This window comes from Trichechus manatus, unplaced genomic scaffold (assembly GCF_000243295.1).
Source record: "Trichechus manatus latirostris isolate Lorelei unplaced genomic scaffold, TriManLat1.0 scaffold00094, whole genome shotgun sequence".
Classification (NCBI taxonomy): Eukaryota; Metazoa; Chordata; class Mammalia; order Sirenia; family Trichechidae; genus Trichechus; species Trichechus manatus.
The window spans coordinates 4,219,809-4,240,676 of record NW_004444030.1 but is presented as its reverse complement, the minus strand read 5'-3'; the positions used below and the strand labels follow the sequence as shown (position 1 = coordinate 4,240,676).

Below are 20,868 nucleotides of genomic sequence, written 5' to 3'. Positions count from 1 at the left end.
TCTTACACATCTCTGAATTCCTATTTTCTACCACATGGATAGTATTCAAGCAATGTTTATTAACTAAATAAATTAAAGACATAAGCAAAAGAGTACAGAAGGATAGGAAAGAGAGCAATTTATTCTAAAAAGGAAATTGAGGAGTGGCAGAAAAAGACTTTCAGGTATAGCATTTGAGCTTAGCCTTACCACCAGTTACCAGTTGATTCTGACTCATGGCAACCTCATGTGTGTCAGAGTAGAACTATGCTCCATAGGGTTTTCAACAGCTGATTTTTTGGAAACAGACCACTAGGCCTTTCTCCTGAAGTGCCTCTGGGTGGATTCAAACCTCCAACCTTTCAGTTAGCAGCCGCGTGCAAGTGTGTTAACCCTCTGCACCAGCCAGGGACTCCAGTTTAGCCTTAAAAGATACTAAATATTTACCCAGAATTAGCCTGAATGGATGCAGGGAAGTCACTCCAGAGAGATCAGCACGAACAAAAGTATGAGGCACGGAAATCAATGGCAAGTAATAAATGACATACAGTGCTCTGGCATATTCAGATCAGTATTGATGGAGAGTAAAGTAGTGTGTCAGACTAAAAAGACCTTTGCTTACCCCAGCCATTCAAATGCTAATTCTAGTAATATTTATTGAGGACTACTATGTTCCAAGAATGATGGTAAGTGTTAATGATATTGAAGTAAAGACAGTAACCGTTTCTGCACTCATGAGAGCTTAGAGTCTTATCCTGAGTTCTTTTAGAACAAAGACTACATTAACTACATATCCCTCACCACTTCTAGTACTATATTTCTCATGCAGTAGAAAAATCACTATTTGTCTAATTGAAATCTGCTATTTTAAAAGGGATGATTCATCATAAATAAGTTCAGAAAGAAAAATAAATAAACAGTACCTCTTTACAACTGGAGAAAAATACAATACTCTTCTTCTTCAGATGGCTTCTCATAAAGGAATATAGCACACTGATTTTCTGCTGCAGCTCACAAACTATGTAATTCTGTTCCAAAGTGGCAGGGGTGCTTGCAGAATTGAGAGGAGCAAAAGCATCAAAAATATGCCATATTGGTTAATTTTGAAACCCAGACCCCCAAAAAAGGAAAAAAACCAACTGTTAAATTTTTAACAGTGGCACATCTCTCGAACAAATCCTCCTCCCTGCAAAAAAAAACCTTCTCTTTTCTACTGTCCCTTGGGAAATAAATTCAACACATGACTAAAATACATTCAAAATCCCTTATAGAATATATATTAAAAATATACACGCAAACCGTGGTTGCCTCTGAAAGGGCGGGATCAGGGACTGACTGTAAAGAGATGTGAGGGAGCTTGCTGGGCTGATGGCAATGTTCCACATCGTATTAGGGGTCTGGGTGACAGAAGTATACACATTTGTCAAATCTGAGCAAATGTACTTAAGATTTATACATCCCATTATATGTAAATTTTACATGAAAAAATATTGGACTCCTGTCAGGAAAAAGTGTACAGACGTCTGCAATTTACTTTGAAATGCATTAAAAAATAAGATGTGTTGATATATGGCTAGAGGGCTGGATAAACGGATAGTAAGATGATAAATGGATAGGTAACATCTAGGTGATGGGTATACAGTGCTCATTGTAACATTCTTTCAATTGTGCTGCATGTTTAAAATTTTCATAATAAATTGTTGGAGAGAAATACATATGCATTTACTCGTTAAGCTAACCTACTTTTAGGATTCTGAAGACTCTGGTAAAAATGTAGAAAGATACAGCATTATTTATAAAGCAAAAATGATGAAAAACAACCCAAACGTCCATCAGTAGGGAACTTTAAAAATGAACTATTGCATTGACACAATTAAGTACCATGCAATTGTAAAAAAAGGAGTATCTACCCATCTATATAGTTGTCATAGTATCAAAACACACTTTTAAACATATTTCCCCCAACCAATTTACAAAACACAAATACACACACACACTTTTTACTGGCACATACACACATATCATTCTCTAGTTTTTAGTAGAACTAAAAGAAAATAACAGTTGCTAGAACAACTGTAAAAAGAAGAGTATTTTACTAAGTATTAATGTATTTGATAAAATATGTTCCAGAGTATACTAGTCCTGGATAACACACCTAGGTAGAATGATTCTACACCAAAATAATTTTGGGAAACGCAGCAAGCTATGTCCACTTCCCGCTGCTTTGGAGAGTCACAATGTTCATGGACATATTAAAGTTCAGGGACTTCTGAGAAGTCTTTAAGTAAAAAAAAAATTGTTTCATTTTTAACTCAACATTTACTGTTTATCTACCCAGGAAACATCCTCCCCCTCATCTGTGGAAGTTGGCTTAGTGAATGGTACAATACCTATTAACATCTTACAGAAAAAAATATTTGTTCCCTCAGCCACATTCTGGAAAATGCTGCTTTAGCGTATTCTCATATCTGGTATATGCAAAATTTGAGTAATTTTAATTCATGTATTTACTATGCTTTATACATCTAATAATAACAAACTCATAAAATGATGTTTTATTTCCTAGAAAAGTAATATTAATTTAAAACACCAAATTCTTAAACTAAAAAAGAGAACTTTGATTTTTTTTATTGAATCAAATATGGTTTCAAATAGTGCATACCTGTATTTTGCTTTCTCATGAACCCAGACATACTCAGGGTTTTTCAAACTCAAGCGTGCGAGGTCCTTTACAGATTTGGTTTGTGTTGCCGAGAAAAGCAAAGTCTGACGTTTCTTAGGAAGATTTTCGATAACAGCATTCATGGTTTCAGCAAAGCCCATGTCCAAGATTCTATCTGCTTCATCAAGAACTAAAAGGGGAAAATGCAAGGGGAACTATAATATTTAACACAGACATTAGGATTAATAATGTCATGTGGTATCCTGACTGGACTCTCAAACGGAAAAAGAACATTATTGGAAAAACTGATGAAATCCTAATAAAATCAGGAGTTTAATATGTAAAAATACGACAATGTTAATCTGTTAGTTTTGACAAAGATACCATAGTTACAGAAGATGTCAACACTAGGCAAAACTGGGTAAAGGGTATATGGGAACTCTCTGTATTATCATTGTAACTTTTCTGTAAATTTAAATTATTCCAAAACAATAAGCTATTAAAAAATAATACATATTCCCGGCTACCACCACTGACTGCTCTGACCAAGATCACAACAGAGGGTTCTGGACAGAGCTGGAGAAGGATGAAGAGCATACTTCTAACTCACAAAAAAAGACCAGATTTACTGGCCTAAAGGAGACTGGAGAAACCTCGAGAGTATGGCCCCCAGACACCCTTTTAGCTCAGTGGTGAAGTTACCTCCGAGGTTCACAGTTCAACCTGGGAGTGGACAGCCCCGTAAAACCAAATGAGACTAACGAGGTACAGGAGTCCAGTGACAAGGGCCAGAAGGCAGAAGGGGACAAGGAAGCTGGTGATAGGGAACCCAAGGTTGAGTAAGGATATTGTTGATGTGTTGTGAGATTGTTAACCATTGTCTTACGGCAACATTTGTAGTAACTGTTAAATGAGAAACTATTTTGTTCTGTAAGCCTTCATCTTAAGTGAGAATAACAGCACAATTGGAAGAGCGTAGTCAATGTCACTGAACTGTGTATGTAGAAATTTTTGAAACGGTGTATCTTTGGCTATGTGTATTTTCACCAAAAAAAAAAAAGGTTGAGAAGTTAGAGGGTTAATATGTTGTGGGGTTGTTAACCAATGTCATAAAACAACATGTGTACTACTGTTTCATGAGAAACTATTTGTTCTGTAAACCTTCACCTGAAGTACAATAAAATATAAAAAAAAAAAAAAATACATATTAGGTAGTATCACCAAGTAGAAAAGAAAAAGTTCACCAAAAAAATGCCAATTTGACCTTTCAAGTCATCACAAGTGGGTGTTACTTAAAAAAGTAAAATAAAACATTCTTTAAAAACCAATTGCCACTGAGTCAATTCCAACTCATGGTGACCCCTGTGTGTCAGAGTAGAACTGTGCTCCACAGGGTTTTCAAAGGCTGAGTTTTCGGAAGTAGCTCACAGGCCCTTCTTCCAACGTGCCTCTGGATGGACTCAAATCTACAACCTTTTGGTTAGCAGCCAAGCACAGTAACCATTTGCACCACCCAGGGACTCAAAAAAAAAAAAAAATTCTGTAGTGCCTAATGCTGAAGTGCCTAATTTCATATGCATAAGACTACTTACATCTATTTTAATGAAAAAAAAAAAAAGATCTAGCTGCACTCTCCAGGTTTGGAATCCACAGGCCAAAAAAAAGGAAGTTTTTACATGTTATTCCTCAGATTGTTCTTAACTGTAACATTTATCTAATATAACATTTCAATCATTAAAATTTGTAAAGGCTGTCTCCTAAGTCTGAGGTTTTTCATTAGAAATCCATTAGACTTACCTAACATTTGGAGATTGGTAGCATGAAAACATATTGTTTCATCCATGTGCTGAAGAAGTCGACCAGGTGTGCAAACTAGGATATTTATGTTATTGATCCTCTCAGCTTCGTGTTTCAGATCCTGAAAACAGTTGTTTCTTTAGAATACACAGACATATCACTCTGAGCAGCCAATGCACCAAGACTACAAAAAATGCATGTGGCATTTCATCATAGCAATTTAGATACTCCAGAAATAAACCTAATTTCTCCCTTCTATTTCTGCAGCACATCCAAATTTCTAGGCTAAATAAAGTCCTTCCTGAAGACCTAAAGAGCTCAGAGTTCCTCTAGATTCTTAATCATATCCAGAATTTTGAGGCCAAGAAAAATATCATTAAATGAATCCTCTAAGTCTTGATTTCCCATTAGGTCTGCCAGAACTGACTAAAAAACTGAATTACTTCTATTTTCTAAAAAGTCAGGGCACAGGAGCATTGAACAGGTTCCCTGACACCACTCACTGCACCTTGTGGACTGAAAAAATAGCTGAGCCCTCCATATATTAGAAGTTCTCTCCTTGAAACAAGAACCACAGAATGTTGTTAATTGTTAAACGCAGGTGAGGAGCACACGAGTATGTGAGGGTCTGTGATGCTGTTATTTTTTTCTTTTGTGTATGTCTGCATATAAACTCAAGAAGCCAAGTATCTACCCTCAAAGTCCAGAATAGACTTTAGCAGATATAAGCATTCCAAGTGTACTGTAAGGTAGAACAAAGGTTAAACAGCAGATTTTTAACCATGGTTCAAAACAAGCATTCCTCAAAACTAACTACCTTCCTTTCTTCTGCTGCTGACCAAGCCATGCCCTAAATTATTCAACCTCTTAGCTACCTTATTAAAAGGAACTGGTTCACATGTTGAAATGCATCTTTCCCAATGCATATTAACAAACAGATTTTCAGATTGGTTAGAGTACATTAGTCTCAAAGAGCCTGATCAATTCGAGATACTGTGACAAAAGGGACTTTCTGGGTCTGCAAAGCTGACAACCAGACTCTAGATGACAGTGACCACACCAAGATGCTACCACCCCACAAGACCCTGTCTAGGGGGCCAGACTATCTGTTTAGATGAAATCTCCACCTCTTCCTTGTCAACTGCCACAGTGCCCCAACACAGGTTGTAGAGGGAAAGAAAGAGGAGGGGCCAGGACAAAAGGACAAACCTTTCCACCAATGATGAGACCAGCTGAAAAGTCATGATTCTTTCCTACTTTTCGGAGAACCTCAAAAGTCTGATAAGCCAGTTCTCTCGTAGGTGATATTATCAGAATTCCCAGCCCATCTGCTGAAGTCCACTGCAGACGATATAAGGCTTCCAGCACCTCAAAACAGACAGCAAATAAGTGATCAATAAGCCGTTAGGAAAGTCATCTTTTTGACCCCTGAGCCTCAACCTTGTCCCTCCAAATCACAGACACCTTTCAAATAGAAGGCCTATCAGTCACAAGTTTTATACAATCAATCAGAAGAAAAGATTCTGTTTATTTTTTTCTCTTTCTGCCAGCCACCAGAGCGTCATCCTCAACCCATAAAACCAAACAAAACCCCTTGCCATCAAGTCAATTCCAACTCATAGCGACCCTATAGGACAGAGTAGAACTGCCCCATAGGGTTTCCAAGCAGCGGCTGGTAGATATGAACCTTTTGGTTAGCAGCCGAGCTCTTAACCTCTGTGCCACCAGGGCTGGAAAAAGAAGGCCCACGGCAGTCCAGCTGCTGCCAGAGCCATACCATCAGTAAACTGGCATGTACAGTCCCACAGACAGTTAAATAGATTTAACAAAAATATTTATCATCATCATTTTCTAAACAAAAACCACATGAGCTTTCCCCTGCATAGCTGCTATGGTTATCTAGTAACATAAGAGTGGAGAGATATTATTCAAAAAAAAAAAAAAAATCGAGGATTTAAGAGAAAGAAACAGGTTTTGCAATACTTGGAAGAAAAATTAAAATGTGATTTTTCTGGGCCAATTATTTTGTAGGAAATTCAAAATTAGGAGATCAACTACATAATGGAGATGTAAATAAATTTCTAAGAGGTTCTCTTGTTTTACTGCTATAAAGGACAGCTATTAATGTCCCAGAGCCCTGGTGGCGTAGTGGTTAAGAGCTTGGCTGCTAACCAAAAAGTCAGCATTCTGAATCTACCAGCTGCTGTTTGGAAACCCTATGGAGGCAGTTCTACTCCGTCCTATAGAGTCGCTATGAAATGGAATCTACTCAATGGCAACAGGTTTGGTTTTGGTTTTATTAATGTCCCAGAAAATTCTTAACCAATGACCAAATCTCCTTCAAGTGAGACTACATCAGCTTTATCCTAAACAGGTGCCAGGATAAATGCGATTGGCAAGGTTTGCAAGGGTGAGAGCAGGAACAGCTTTCCCCACCTGTCTTATTGCAGAATGTAACCATTCTGACCTGCCATGGGGGAATGCCCCACATTATTAAGAATGTAATGACTTGTCAAGGCAGGATAATTCATTCACTCAATAAGTTACTAAGTGTTTGCCATGTACATGGCACTGTGCTAGAACCTGGGGAATACAGTGAAGAACAAGAGAGACATCGCCTAGCTGCTGAAGCTTGCATTTTAGCCAGGAAATCTAACATGAAACAACTCTTTAATTTATTTGAACCTACATCAAGTGCCATAGAGGAGAGGTTATAAAATTGTATAATGGAGGACCTGACCCATTATGAGCAAAATACTTACTGGAACGAGGAAAGCCAAAGTCTTGCCAGATCCAGTTTTAGCAGCTCCAAGCACATCTTTACCTTGCAACGCCAACCCGATGGTCTGCTTCTGTATCTCGGTTACCAAACGGTACTGGGCTTCTTGCAAACCTGGTAGTGTGGAGGGGAGGAGAATGATGCTTTAGAAAATCCCTGCAAAAAGCTGTTACATTTTTGTTTCCTTGCTTATTTTAACTAACACAATTAGGTTTCATTTTAATTATTCAAAGACTCCTACTGTGTTGTATTTTTACTACTGTTCTTTATCTAGAAAGGATGAAGAGAACAACAAATTGGTAAAACTCAGTGAATTGATATTATTTCTTGTTGTAGGCTTCCATCATATCAAAATCATTTGCCAAAATAAGATTTTTCAGGTAAAACTCTCTCTGAACCCTCTTCTATTTATTTAAAAAAATCAAGAAATCCAATAACATGTCCCAGGATCACCATGTACCTACCTTTCAATGTTTTTTTGGACAAGGGGAAATCTGAAAATCTTGTAATTTCATTTACATTTATCTGCGGGGGAAAAAAAAAAGAAAGCGGGGACTGTGTCAGATAAGAAAAAAAATAACCTACTGTTTAATTCATTTGTTTCACAATATAACCATTTATTTCTCAACATTAAATTGTGCTGCCTAATTTATCCTCGGTACTGCAAGTTCACTCAAAATTCAATCACCACTTCTAATAAAAAACTATCATTCCTTCTGAAAGGAAATATGCCAAGAGGAAACTGTCTTGAATCAAAAAGATAAAATTTATAACCATTTCAACTAGTTTTAAAAAATCTCCTCCTCTCTCTCTCTCTCTCTCACACACACACACACACACACACACACACACACACAGAGGACACACATTACTATCCTGAACACACTTCCCCTCCAAAATGTTAATAACAGTAAGTCATCACTATATCAATTTTAGGAAGAAAATTTACTTTCAGTCATCCTTCAAGGGATATCAGCTTAAGAAATAAGAGAGGAAATGATTACAAATCACAGTCCATGATGAGAACAGTTCTATTTACAAACCTTGGAGAATAGACTGAAATTAGTTGAATAAATATGTCTTGTTAGCACAGACCTTTCAAAATTTTCACCATAAATGCAGTGACGTGTGAAATCCAGCCTGGCAACTACTCATTTTGGGGGTGTCTTGAAAGAGAGGTATTATTTCACAATAATCAGGGAAAATGGTTTTGTCATGCTTTGAAGCCACAATAAGTATCATTTTTGCCCCTTAACTTTACATTACCCAAATGTTCATTACTGATGTTCTTCATTAGCATAAACCCAATTTTCTGAATTTCATTCTGGCTGCTCAGGAGAATTAGTTTATTGCAGATGCAGAAAGCAGAAACTACTGCTCAGAGCTGGGAATATGCTGTCAAGTTATTTATGATTCACAAAAGAGGAAAGTTGCATTTGTAAGGTTCATTTATTCAAATTACACTCCAGGCAGTAAAGGGACGACAGCTTGTGTTTCATTTTATAATCTACGTGTCATCTTTCCCAAAGTTCCTAACGTAGCCCAGGCAGGGTTACTTCCTGCCCTCAAATACTAAAAACACAAATATTGAAACATGGCCTGAATGCCTACAAATCATTCCAGGTAATATTGGAGAGTTGGCAATCAATGAATTAGCATTAGAAGGAGAAGACTTCATTCAAAAAACATCCTGTTCCAGCAAAGAACCTCAATTAGAAGATAATATCCCAAACCAGACACTAAAATTAAGTGGGATCCATCCTTGTAGAATTATTAGCTAAAAAGCTGTTTTTATAGGGAATGGAACGCTTACAGGTAGAAGCAGACTAGCAACAGTCTTCAAACCCCAACAGAGGTATAGCAGAGACAAGTGGGCTACGAAACACTGCACATCTTTCCTAGAAGGGAAGTTTAGAAGAATGAAACTCCTCCAGCACTCTGTCAACTGTGACCATATGAAGCTATACACCATATTCTAAAAAAGAGGTCGTCAAAGAAACAAAAGGGAATTGTGATTCTTCTGATGCTCTGGAACAGGAGTCAGCAAACTATGGTCCATGGGCCAAACTGAATTTGCTGCCTGTTTTTGTAAAGAAAGTTTTACTGGAGCAAAGCTTTACCCATTCATTTAGAAGTTGTCTATGTAGTTGTGACAGAGGCCATATGGCCCACAAAGCCTAGTATTGACGATCTGGCCCTTTACAGAAAAAATCTGCCAACCCTGATCTAGAAGATTCACAACTACATTCCAAGGAATACTTAAAAGCCAAATCAGAAGATGGTTGCAGTTCCTACAAACAAAATAAACTCTCTCCCCTTCCCTTTAACCCTTTCTTCTCTTAGAAAATCACTCCTGTCTCCTTAATCCTCACACACTCCCTCTAAAATCTGTATTATCATTCCTCTTAATTCAAAGAAAACATGCTTCGGTGATGGTCCTTATTAGGTGCTGATGAGTCGATTTCAATTTATAGTGACCCAATGTGACAGAGCAGAACTGTCCCATAGGGTTTCCCAGGCAGTAACCTTTACAGAAGCAGACAGTCCGGTGTTTCTCCCGTAGAGCGGCTGGTGGGTCTGAACTGCCAATCTTTCAGTTTGCAGCCAAATGCTTACTCATTGAGCCACCAAAGCTCCCTAGTCCTTATTAAAGACTTCCCAACCTTGCTGGAAAAGTTGAGAGGGAGACAGGACGGGGTATACATCACTTAACCACCCTCCTATATACCTTATAACCATCTCTCTGATAATACCCATTTCTCACAAAAGTTAGTAATACCTTTACATTCTGAAAGCAGGAGAAAAATGTATTTACAACTTCCTAAAATACTCCCAACTACTACAATCAAGAAAAGAAAAACCATTTGCTTCAAATCACACTAGATCAAATTTTGATTAAGAAAAGAATCAGGATTAGAATTCACAACTATAACACACAAAAAAGACCAGATTTACTGGCCTGACAGAGACTGGAGAAACCCCGAGAGTATGGCCCCCAGACACTCTTTTAGCTCAGTGGTGAAGTCACTCCCGAGGTTCACCGTTCAGCCAGGGATTGGACAACCCCATAAAACAAAACAGGACTAATGAGGCACAGCAGTCCAGGGACAAGGACTAAAAGGCAGAAGGGGACAGGAAAGCTGGTGATAGGAAACCCAAGGTTGACTAAGGACAGGGTTGACATGTCGTGGGGTTGTTAACCATTGTCATAAGGCAATACGTGTACTAACTGTTTAATGAGAAACTATTTTGTTCTGTAAACCTTCATCTAAAGTGAGAATAGCAGCACAACTAGAAGAAAGTAATCGATGTCACTGAAATGTACATGTAGAAATTTTTGAAACGGTGTATCTTTGGCTATTTATATTTTCACCAAAAAAAAAAAAAAGGTCCTCCAAGGTCGAGAAGGGAGAGTGTTGACATGTCGTGGGATTGTTAACCAATGTCATAAAACAATATGTGTGCTGACTATTTAATGAGAAACTATTTGTTCTGTAAACCTTCACCTAAAGTACAATAAAAAAATTTAAAAAAAAAAGAATTCACAACTAACTACAATAGAAATCTAAATGAATCAATCCCAAATTAAGAAAGTTTGAGTCATTAAGCAATTATGAAAACATTTCTCAAGAAGCCTCATTCCCCAGCTCTCCATCAGTCCCTCCAACTCACACCCCTATGTTACAGTCTTGGAAATATGCTACCCAGACCTCCTGCTGCAGGGAACAGAGCTGACTGATGGCTGCAGCTGTCCCCCCTGTAGATCCACCACTGTAGAGGCTATACTTCCCCCTGGGCTGCTCCCAGTCAACGGCTGAGCACGGCAGTAGTACTGGTGCAGGCTCATTCCTGCAGGATAGGGGATTCCTCTAATAGGATACCTTGGCTCGAGGACTCTCCATCAGCATGGCCAAAGCATTCTTAGAACTGCGCCACAGTCTGAGACTTCCTACCAGAGCTTCGAACCGGTTCTTCCCAGTTCAATCATGGTGGAGGAAGTGACACTAGAACAGATCCAATTTTTTAAAATTTGGGTGAACCGGAATCATAACCGGAATGCAAACATTATAGAACAAACCCATACTAGAAACCAGGAACCAAATCTCTTGCCCGTCTGATTTAATGCAGAGTCAGAAACAGCAGTGTCCTGCTCAAAGATGGCAGCCGACCGTGCCTCTCTGAATGCATGTTGCTCTCCTCAGTCCTGGCAAAAATTCAATCTCACACATAGGCTCCTGAAATGGCTCACTATGCCTCTTCCGAGTCTCCCATTCCAAGGCTTCAACCAGTAATTTTTCCCATTCCAGATATGGTTCCGGATCAGACAAATTTTAAAAATTCAGGTCTGTGGTCTGTTCCAATTTTGCTTCATCAGTCATAACTGAACCAGTTCAAAATGGTTCAAAGCCCTGCTTCTTCCTACCTAATCCTCCATCCTTCCCCCTCTCCCTTCACAGGTGTCAGATCTATATCATGGTCTGAAAGCTTTCCTTCCTCCCTACTCCTATTCCCTCTCCTTTATCATTCACAGGCAGTTCCCCCAATAAATCTCCAATTCACCTAATCCCATCTTGACTTGCGCTTCTCAGAGAGCACCCAGGACCCAGATTGTGCCAATAATCTCCTACGTGGTCTCTTAGCCCTTGACCCTTTACAGCTTAGACATATTATCTACATTACCCCAGACTTGCCTCTATTTCCAGGTACAGTCTCTGAGCATGGCCTCTGTTTTAGTTTCCTACTGCTGCTGCAACAAACTACCACAAAATTAGTGGCTTAAAACAGCACAAATTTATTATCTTACAGTTCTGAAGGTCAGAAATTTGGAATGGGTCTCATGGGCTAAAATCAAGGGCTGCATTCATTATGGAGACTCTGGGGAAAATGTTTTCTTGCCTTTTCCAGTTTCTAGAGAGGCTGCCCACATTCCTTGGCTCAAGGCCCCCCAAGGTCCCTCCATCTTCAAAGCCAGCAATGGTTGGTCAAGTCTTTCTCACATTGCATCACTCTGGCACTGATTCTCCTGTCTTCCCCTTCCACAGAGCCCTGGTGGAAGAGTGGTTAAGAGCTCATCCCTTAACCAAAAGGTTGGCAGTTCAAATTCACCACCCACTCCTTGGAAGCCCTATGGGCAGTTCTGCTCTGTCCTATAGTGTAGCTATGAGTCAGAATTCACTCGACAACAATGGGTTTGGTTTTGGCGATTACATTGGCTCCACCTGGATAATCCAAGCTAATCGTCCTATTTTAAGGTCAGCTGACTTGTTGTTGTTAGGTGCCGTGGAGTCAGTTCCAACTCATAGTAACCCTATGCACAACAGAACAAAACACTGCCTACTCCTGTGCCATCCTCACAATTGTTGTTAGGCTTGAGCCCATTGTTGCAGCCACTGTGTCAGTCCATCTCCTTGAGGGTCTTCCTTTTTCACTGACCCTTAACTTTACCAAGCATGATGTCCTTCTCCAGGGACTGGTCCCTCCTGATAACATGTCCAAAGTGTGTGAGACGTAGTCTCACCATCCTTGCTTCTAATGAGCATTCTCACTGTACTTCTTCCAAGACAGATCTGTTCATTCTTCTAGCAGTCCACGGTATATTCAATATTCTTTGCCAACACCATAACTCAAAGGCATCAATTCTTCTTCCGTCTTCCTTATTCATTGTCCAGCTTTCACATGCATAGGAGACAACTGAAAACACCACGGGTTGGTCAGGCTAACTTTAGTCCTTAAAGTGGCATCTTTGCTTTTTAACACTTTGAAGAGATCTTTTGCAGCAGATTTGCCAAATACAATATATCTTTTGATTTCTTGACTGTTGCTTCCATGGGTGATGATTGTGGATCCAAGTAAATTCTTTTTGTTGTTGTTGTTCACTGTTGTAGTTTAAATGAAGTTTACATTTCAAGTTAGTGTCCCATACAGAAATTTATACATACATTGTTATGTAACCCTAATTGCTCCCCCCATACCGTGACAGCACACTCCTCCTTTCCACCCGATTCCCCATGTCCATTCAACCAGCTCCTAACTCTCTCTGCTTTCCCATCTCACCTCCAGACAGAAGCTGCCCATTTAGTCTCTTGTATCTACTTGAGCTAAGAGGCACACTCCTCACAAGTATCACTTTATGTCTCACAGTCCAGTCTAATCTCTGTCTGAAGAGTTGGCCTTGGAAACTGTTTTAGTTCTGGGCTGATAGAGAATCCGGGGGCCATGCTTTCCGGGGTTCCTCCAGTCTCAGTCAGACCATTAAGTCTGGTCTTTTTACTAGAATTTGAATTCTGCACCCCACTGTTCTCCTGCTCCATCAGGGACTCTCTGTTGTGTTCCCCGTCAGGGCGGTCATTGGTGGTAGCCAGGCACCATCTAGTTCTTCTGGTCTCAGGCTGATGAAGTCTCTGGTTTATGTGGCCCTTTCTGTCTCTGGGGCTAATACTTTCCTTGTGTCTTTGCTGTTCTTCATTCTCCTTTACTCCAGGTGGCTGGGACCAATTGACGCATCTTAGATGGCCACTTGCTAGCTTTTAAGACCCCAAACGCCCCTCACCAAAGTAGGATGCAGAACACAAAATTAAATCTTTACAACGTCAATATTTTGTCCCTTTATCATGATGTTGCTTATTGGTCCAGTTGTGAGGATTTCTGTTTTCTCTATGTTGAGGTGTAATCCATACTGAAGGCTGTGGTCTTTGAGCTGCATCAGTAAGTGCTTCAAGTCCTCTTCACTTTCAGCAAGCAAGGTTGTGTCATCTGCATATCGCAGGTTGTTAATGAGTCTTTCTCCAATCCTGATGCCATGTTCTTCCTCATATAGTACAGCTTCGTGGATTATTTGCTCAGCATACAGGTTAAGTATGGTGAAAGGATCTTGCCCTGATGCACACCTTTCTTAACTTTAACCATGCAGTATCCCCCTGTTCTGTTCAAATGACTGCCTCTTTGTCTACAGTGCAGGTTTCACATGACCACAATTAAGTGTTCTGGAATTCCCATTCTTTGAAATGTTATCCAAAATTTGTTATCATCCACACAGTTGAATGCCTTTGTATAGTCAATAAAACACAGGTCAGCTGATTAGCAACCTTAATTCCATTTGCAACCTTAATTCTGCTTTCCATGTAACAACATATTCCAGTGGTTAGGATGCAGACATCTCTCGGAGGCTATTATGCCTACCACAGCTTCCAAAGCCAATCGTAATCCAGTTCTAATCCTCTTCTCCAACTTTACCTGAGGCCAATTCAGGGACACATGCAACAATCAAAGAGGCATTTCCCTCCTCAAAGAACACCATGTATTTTCACATCTTGTTTGTATTTCCTCACATTACTCTTCCCACCTAGAACATCCTTGTCAATATTTTTCACCTGGTGAACTCATCATTCAAGAACTAGCTCCACTCATAGGGTTTCCAAGGGGCAGGTGGTGGATTCAAACTGCCGACCTTTTTGGTTAGCAGCCGAGCTCTTCACCACTGCGCCACCAGGGCTCCAGCTCCACTCATGACTACCACAAACTACTGGACAGTATATGAAATGCAAAAGACATCTGGTAACGCTGAGGTGTATGGAACAAAATCCAGGTCACACTCAGATCCCCAAGTCAGGCCTGAGGCTGCAACCACAGGAGGAAGGGTAGTGCCCAGTGAAAACGTCTTCCTAATTCATCTGCACTGAAGGGGCTCTGTACAAGATAAACCAGCCTTGTTTTTCTCTAAGTGTACAATCCTCTGACTCCATAGCACTGTAAATACTTACTATTTTAACGTGTCAAATTCCATGCCTATCAGAGACAGTTCCCTAAGACCAAGGGCCATGTGTTTTTCCTTTTTTAAGCTAGGCCTTAACAAGCACCTGTCAAATTGATGAAATTCAGAAGATGCTTCTGAATCACATTTCTCAGTATTTCACCAGGAAGGCAGAACAAGGGGATACCTCGTGGTTTAAAGTCAGGAAAGTGTACATCAGGGTTGTATCCTTTCACCATACCTATGCAATCTGTATGCTGAGCAAATAATCTGAGAAGCTGGACTATATGAAGAACAATGGGGCATCAGGACTGGAGGAAGACTCATTAACAACCTGCATTATGCAGATGACACAACCTTGCTTGCTGAAAGTGAAGAGGACTTGAAGCACTTACTGATGCAGCTCAAAGACCACAGCCTTCAGTATGGATTACACCTCAACATAAAGAAAACAAAAATCCTCACAACTGGACCAATAAGCACTATCATGATAAATGGAGAAAACACTGAAGTTATAAAGGATTTAGTTTTACTTGGATCCACAATCAACACCCAAGGAAGCAGCAGTCAAGAAATCAAAGGACACACTGCACTGGGCAAATCTACTGCAAAAGACCTCTTTAAAGTGTTGAAAAGCAAAGATGTCACCTTGAGGACTAAGATGCACCTGACCCAAGCCATGATGTTTTCAATCGCCTCACATGCTTGCAAAAGCTGGACAATGAATAAGGAAGACCAAAGAAGAATTAATGCCTTTGAATTGTGGTGTTGGTGAACAATACTGAATACACCATGGACTGCCAAAAGAACAAACAAATCTGTCTTGGAAGAAGTACAACCAGAATGCTCCCTAGAAGCAAGGATGGTGAGAGTACATCTCATATACTTTGGATATGTTATAAGGAGGAATCCGTCCCTGGAGAAGGACATCATGTTTGGTAAAGTAGAGGGTCAGCGAAAAAGAGGAAGACCCTCAACGGGACTGGCACAGTAGCTGCAACCATGGGCTCAAGCATAACAACAACTGTGAGCATGGTGCAGGACAGGGCAATATTCTGTTCTGTTGTGCACAGGGTCGCTATGAGTCGGAACTGACCCAACGGCACCTAACAACAACAACACCATGGCTCTATAATAAAGGTTTTATGCACAGATGTTACCACCTGAGCAACCATATAGGGAGGAGGGTATACATCTTTGATTACCCAGAAAATAATAAATCTGCTTAGTATAGTCTAGTATTTCTAGCCCTGGGTATTGTTTTCACACTGCATTTATTTCTTGGGTAAATCTTAACGAAGTATTTTTAAAATTAAAAAGATACAACAGAACAATGCTTAGGGGAAAAAGTTTCTCCTTCAATTTAGTTAGAAGATTGGGATTTAAACATTTGTATACTGCAACACAAGGAGCCCCAGTGGCATAACACTTAAGAACTTGGCTGCTAACTGAAAGGCTGGTGGTTTGAACCCACCCAGTAGCACCGTGGGAGAAAGACCTGGTGATTTGCTTCTGTAAAGTCTACAGCCAAGAAAACCCTATGGGGCAGTTCTACTCTGTCATACTGTATCACTATGAGTAGAAATCAACTCCACTGCACCCAACAACAACAACATTCTACAACACAGTAAAGTACAGTGGTTTAGAGCTCTGGTGTTGGACTTTGACCACCTGGGTTAGAACTCCTTTTTCACTCACTAGCTTTTAACCTCAAACAAATTATTTAATATTGCTGTGTCTTCAAGTTTCCTCATCTGTATAATGGGAACAATGTCATAGGGCTGTTTGTGGTAAGCATATGGGAAGTCAACATATATAAAAGCTTGATAAATGTTAGTAGCTATCACTAAAACAAAGGATGAAAAAGAATGAATCAATGCTACCAACCAGAACAAAGCCATCTAGAAAAGATCTAGCCATGCAGCGAACACCACCTCAACACAGATGCAGCATTTACTCAAGGACAAGCACTGTGCTATCAGTCTCTGGGAAGAGTAAAGATGAGTATATCGCCTTGGGAGGTTCATGACCTAGGGGGAGAGTTAAACAAACAAGCCAAAAACCACAGCCCCATGGTAAATGCTAAAATAAAAGTATATACAAAATGCTACAGAAGCACAGCAGCACTAACTCTACCTGATCGGGAAGAGAACCTTCAGTTAAATTTGGAAGGATGAATAGGTATCCCTAGGGTAGGGGGAAGGAGCCCTGGTGGTACAGTGGTTAAGTGCTCGGCTGCTAACTGAAAGGTAGGCAGTTGGAATCCACCAAGCACTCTGCGGGAGACAGATGTGGCAGTCTACTCCCATAAAGATTTACAGCCTTGGAAACCCTATGGGGCAGTTCCACTCTGCCTTATAGGGCCGCTGTGAGTCAGAATCTACTCTATAGCACACAACAACAGGGTAGGGAGAAAGGGGTTGTTCACTGCAAGCAGTGGAAACATCAAGTACCAGAACTGTTTAGTTGCCGTTGAGTTGGCTCCATGAAAGGCATCAAACATCATGGCCAACTGACAAAACTGCAAGTTGTTTATTTCTGTATGCTATGCCTATCATGTACCACTTTAGCTTACATGCATTACCTCATTTGAGCCCTACAACACTCTGGGTAGTTAATAATCCCTGTTTATTGAATGAAGAAACCGAGAGTCAGAGAGTTTAAGAAACCTTCCCAAAGACACAGAGCTAGTTAACATCCAAACTGAGTGAGATTTAAACCAGGTCTGCCTGATCACAAATAACTTACTCTTTCACTAGACTAGAGAACATGTAGACACATTAACGTGTTTGAACATTTTCCTTAAAGTAACTGTGAGTCAATGAAGGCTTTTAATCTTGGATTTTCATCTTGGGAAGAATCACTCTAGCGGCAATGTAGGAGTCCCTGGGTAGCACAAATGGTTAATGCGCTCAGCTGTTAACTGAAAGGTTGGAGGTTTGAGTCCACCCAGAGGTGCCTTAGAAGAAAGGACTGGTGATCTACTTCTGAAAAATCAGCCATTGAAAACCCTGTGGAGCACAGCTCTATTCTGACAGAAGTAGACTAAAAGGCCTTTCTTCCGAGGCACCTCTGGGTGTACTGCAACTTCCATCCTTTCCATTAACAGCTAAGCACGTTAACTGTTTGCACCACTCAGGAATTGCAGTTCCAACCTTAAAAAAAAAAAAAAACCCACTGCCGTTGAGTCGATTCCTACTCATACCTACCCCATAGGGTTTCCAAGGCTGTAAATCTCTACAGAAACAAACTGCCACATCTTTCTCCTGTGGAGCCAGTGGTGGTTTCAAACTGCCAACCTTTCGGTTGGCAGTCTGTTGCTTTAACCACTGTGCCACCAGGGCTCCTTAGTTCCAACCTTATGACCTGCAAAGTTGAAAACATTTACTATCCAGCCCTTTACAGAGAAAAGTTTGCTGACCCCTGTTGTAAGCACAAGCTACTGCAGTGATCCAGGCAAGAGAGGATGGGACCTGAACTAAGGCACACTGAATAATTACTATGTGCCAGGCAGTATGCAGAAAGCTTTTTTAACTCCCCACAACAGCTTAAAAGGTAGATACTATTATTGTGCCTTTAAAGACAAGAAAAGGGAAGCACACAGAGTTTAAGTAACTTGTCTGCAGTCATTCATGTCGTGAGCAAGAGCTGCAATCAAAATTGTTATCATCTTGACTCCACAGCCCAAAACAAACTCCTAAACTCTTAAGCTCTACCTAATCTTACTATTCATCTACGAGTCATTAAAGGAAAACTATGCCGAGACAAGTGATGAGCTTAATTCCATGAATGTTCCACATGTTAAATCCCTGGCTACACTGCACTAGAAGGGGGCAGTCACTGACAGGCTGAGTGAGGTGGGTGAAGGTCAACAGACATGGAGATTTAAAGGAAGGAGAAGCAAAGAGAGCTGAGAGGCCCAAGAAGCCTGAGCTGGGAAAAAGGTCAAGAGATCAAAGTGATAACTGCAGGGATACTCATCTGGTAACATCAGCTGCAAGGTGGAGATGGGAGCTACCAGGAACAACAGATCAGCAGTCCTGCTTTTCTATGCCAATTCTTGGATGGGGACATGAAGCAAGCGGAGAAAATGAGATGGGCACAGGAAGGAGGATAGATGATGTTGATGGAGGCGGTCTGGCACAATGGTTAAGAGCAAAGGCTTTGAAACCAGAAAGGCATGTGTCTAGGTTCCAATCGCACACCACCTACTAAGTGTGAGAGCTTGGAACATTCTCATCCTCTCAGACCTTCAGTTTCCTCATCTGTGGTGCATACGGTCGCTATGCGTCGGAACCGACTTGACGAAACCTAACAACAGCAATATGGGGATACAGACATAATGGGACCCATAACTCAGATCAAGTCAAATAATTAACATAAGGCCCAGGGTGAGTCCTTAAAATGTAGGTGTCATATTACCATTATTGTTGATAACAATATTATGAATATTACTGTAACTAATATAGCATTATTGTCCCTACCCTTAAGTACCACTACATTTCCATCATTTTATAAAAAACAGTGGGGTGAGCAGTAGAGCGGCATGGACGTCAAGAGGACTGGGTTAGAGCACCCTGCACCCTGTAGCACCTCGTGGGACCTCAACAGGGCCTCCAATGACACCTCCCACCGTACTCCCTTCTCCAGCCCAGTGGACCCCCAGGATGGGTCCCCAGTGACAGGTCCGCCCCCTCCTCTATGCAGCCCATAGCTGCATTGACACGTAGAGCCGCTGCCTGCCCACCCAGTGCGCAGCAGCTGCGCCGACCCGCGCCCCCTCCCCAGCCCCAGCCCATGCCGCCTCACCTTCTCGTAGTTTTGCATGAGGCGGCTGATAACCTCGCGCTCGACCTGCCACTCAGGCTTCTTCAGTTGCTTCCTCAGCTGCTTCTTTCGGTTCTGCTTATGGCTGTGTTTCTTCTTCCAGCGATTGAAGCTCCGCACTGGATCGGGCCGGGATCCCGGATCCAGAGACTCAGCAGTTTTGCCCATCGTGGCCTCGGTGACAGACCAGATCACCGCAAAACACGAGACAGGGAAGGCCAGGCGGAGGTGAGGGGCTGATGGGACACGGAAACAGCGTGGAGAAAGCGGAAAATAGCGCATGCGCGAACCTAGTGTCTGCCCCCGAGCTTTTGAAACCAGGGCACGCGCCACTTACGGCAAGGAAAACGCGGGCTATGATTGGCGACTTGAGTTCCACGGGGCGTAGTGGAGCAGTCTCTGGGAAACTGAGGCGGAGCGATCCAAGGATGAGGGCGGGGCTAAGCGGCTCCAAAGAGCACGCCAGCCCTTTAAATATGCGCCTGCGCACTGATTGCTGTTACTGCGGTGACGTCATACTACTTAACTTTTAAGGGCTGTACAGATTTGCTGTTGCTTCAATCTTTCCAAACGCGCGTGCGCGCGTTCACATTTATTCGCTCGCTCACGCACTCACGCATGTACTCCCTCATTCATTCTCCGTGGGTTATAATTACGATCCTCGTTTAGCATATGGGAGACTGAGGCCCAGGGAGCCGAAAGATTGGCCTAAATTCAAGCAGCTAGTTAATGACCTCTGATTTCCAGCGACTGCAGTGTTAAGAAGAGTAAACATTCTATATTCCTCTATGGCTCTCTGGGTTTTCCCTTTCCTCTGGCCCCACAGACTAGCTGCAGCAGCAAGGGAACTAGTAGAGCAGAGTCCGATTGAATTTACCTTTAAATGCTGTTTTGAAGACAAAATGAGAAAAATAATTTAAGCAAAATTTATTTGGCAAATTAATAGTTGGCTTTAAATAAGGAATTTACTTTCACTGAATTTATTTTGGTTCATTTACCTAGAGTCTCCACATGTACCCACTAGATCTTCTCATCATTTGAAAATTCTCTAAATGTCTGGTGGGGGAGGGCTTG

At 41.1% G+C, this 20,868-nt stretch overlaps 1 protein-coding gene across 1 annotated transcript in view; it reads right to left on the bottom strand.

Annotated features, from left to right (window-relative positions):
• Window positions 1-20,101, bottom strand: part of DDX10 (DEAD-box helicase 10) — a 305,324-nt gene extending 285,223 nt beyond the window's left edge. The window contains exons 1-7 of the mRNA XM_004382479.2: window positions 19,777-20,101; window positions 7,682-7,742; window positions 7,201-7,331; window positions 5,648-5,806; window positions 4,439-4,559; window positions 2,642-2,831; window positions 903-1,029 (exon numbers count right to left, since the gene is read on the bottom strand). Of these exons, the coding sequence (XP_004382536.2) occupies window positions 903-1,029; window positions 2,642-2,831; window positions 4,439-4,559; window positions 5,648-5,806; window positions 7,201-7,331; window positions 7,682-7,742; window positions 19,777-20,076 (1,089 nt within the window). The 5' untranslated portion in view covers window positions 20,077-20,101. The remainder of the gene's footprint in view (window positions 1-902; window positions 1,030-2,641; window positions 2,832-4,438; window positions 4,560-5,647; window positions 5,807-7,200; window positions 7,332-7,681; window positions 7,743-19,776) is intronic.
• Between the last annotated feature and the right edge of the window lie 767 nt (window positions 20,102-20,868).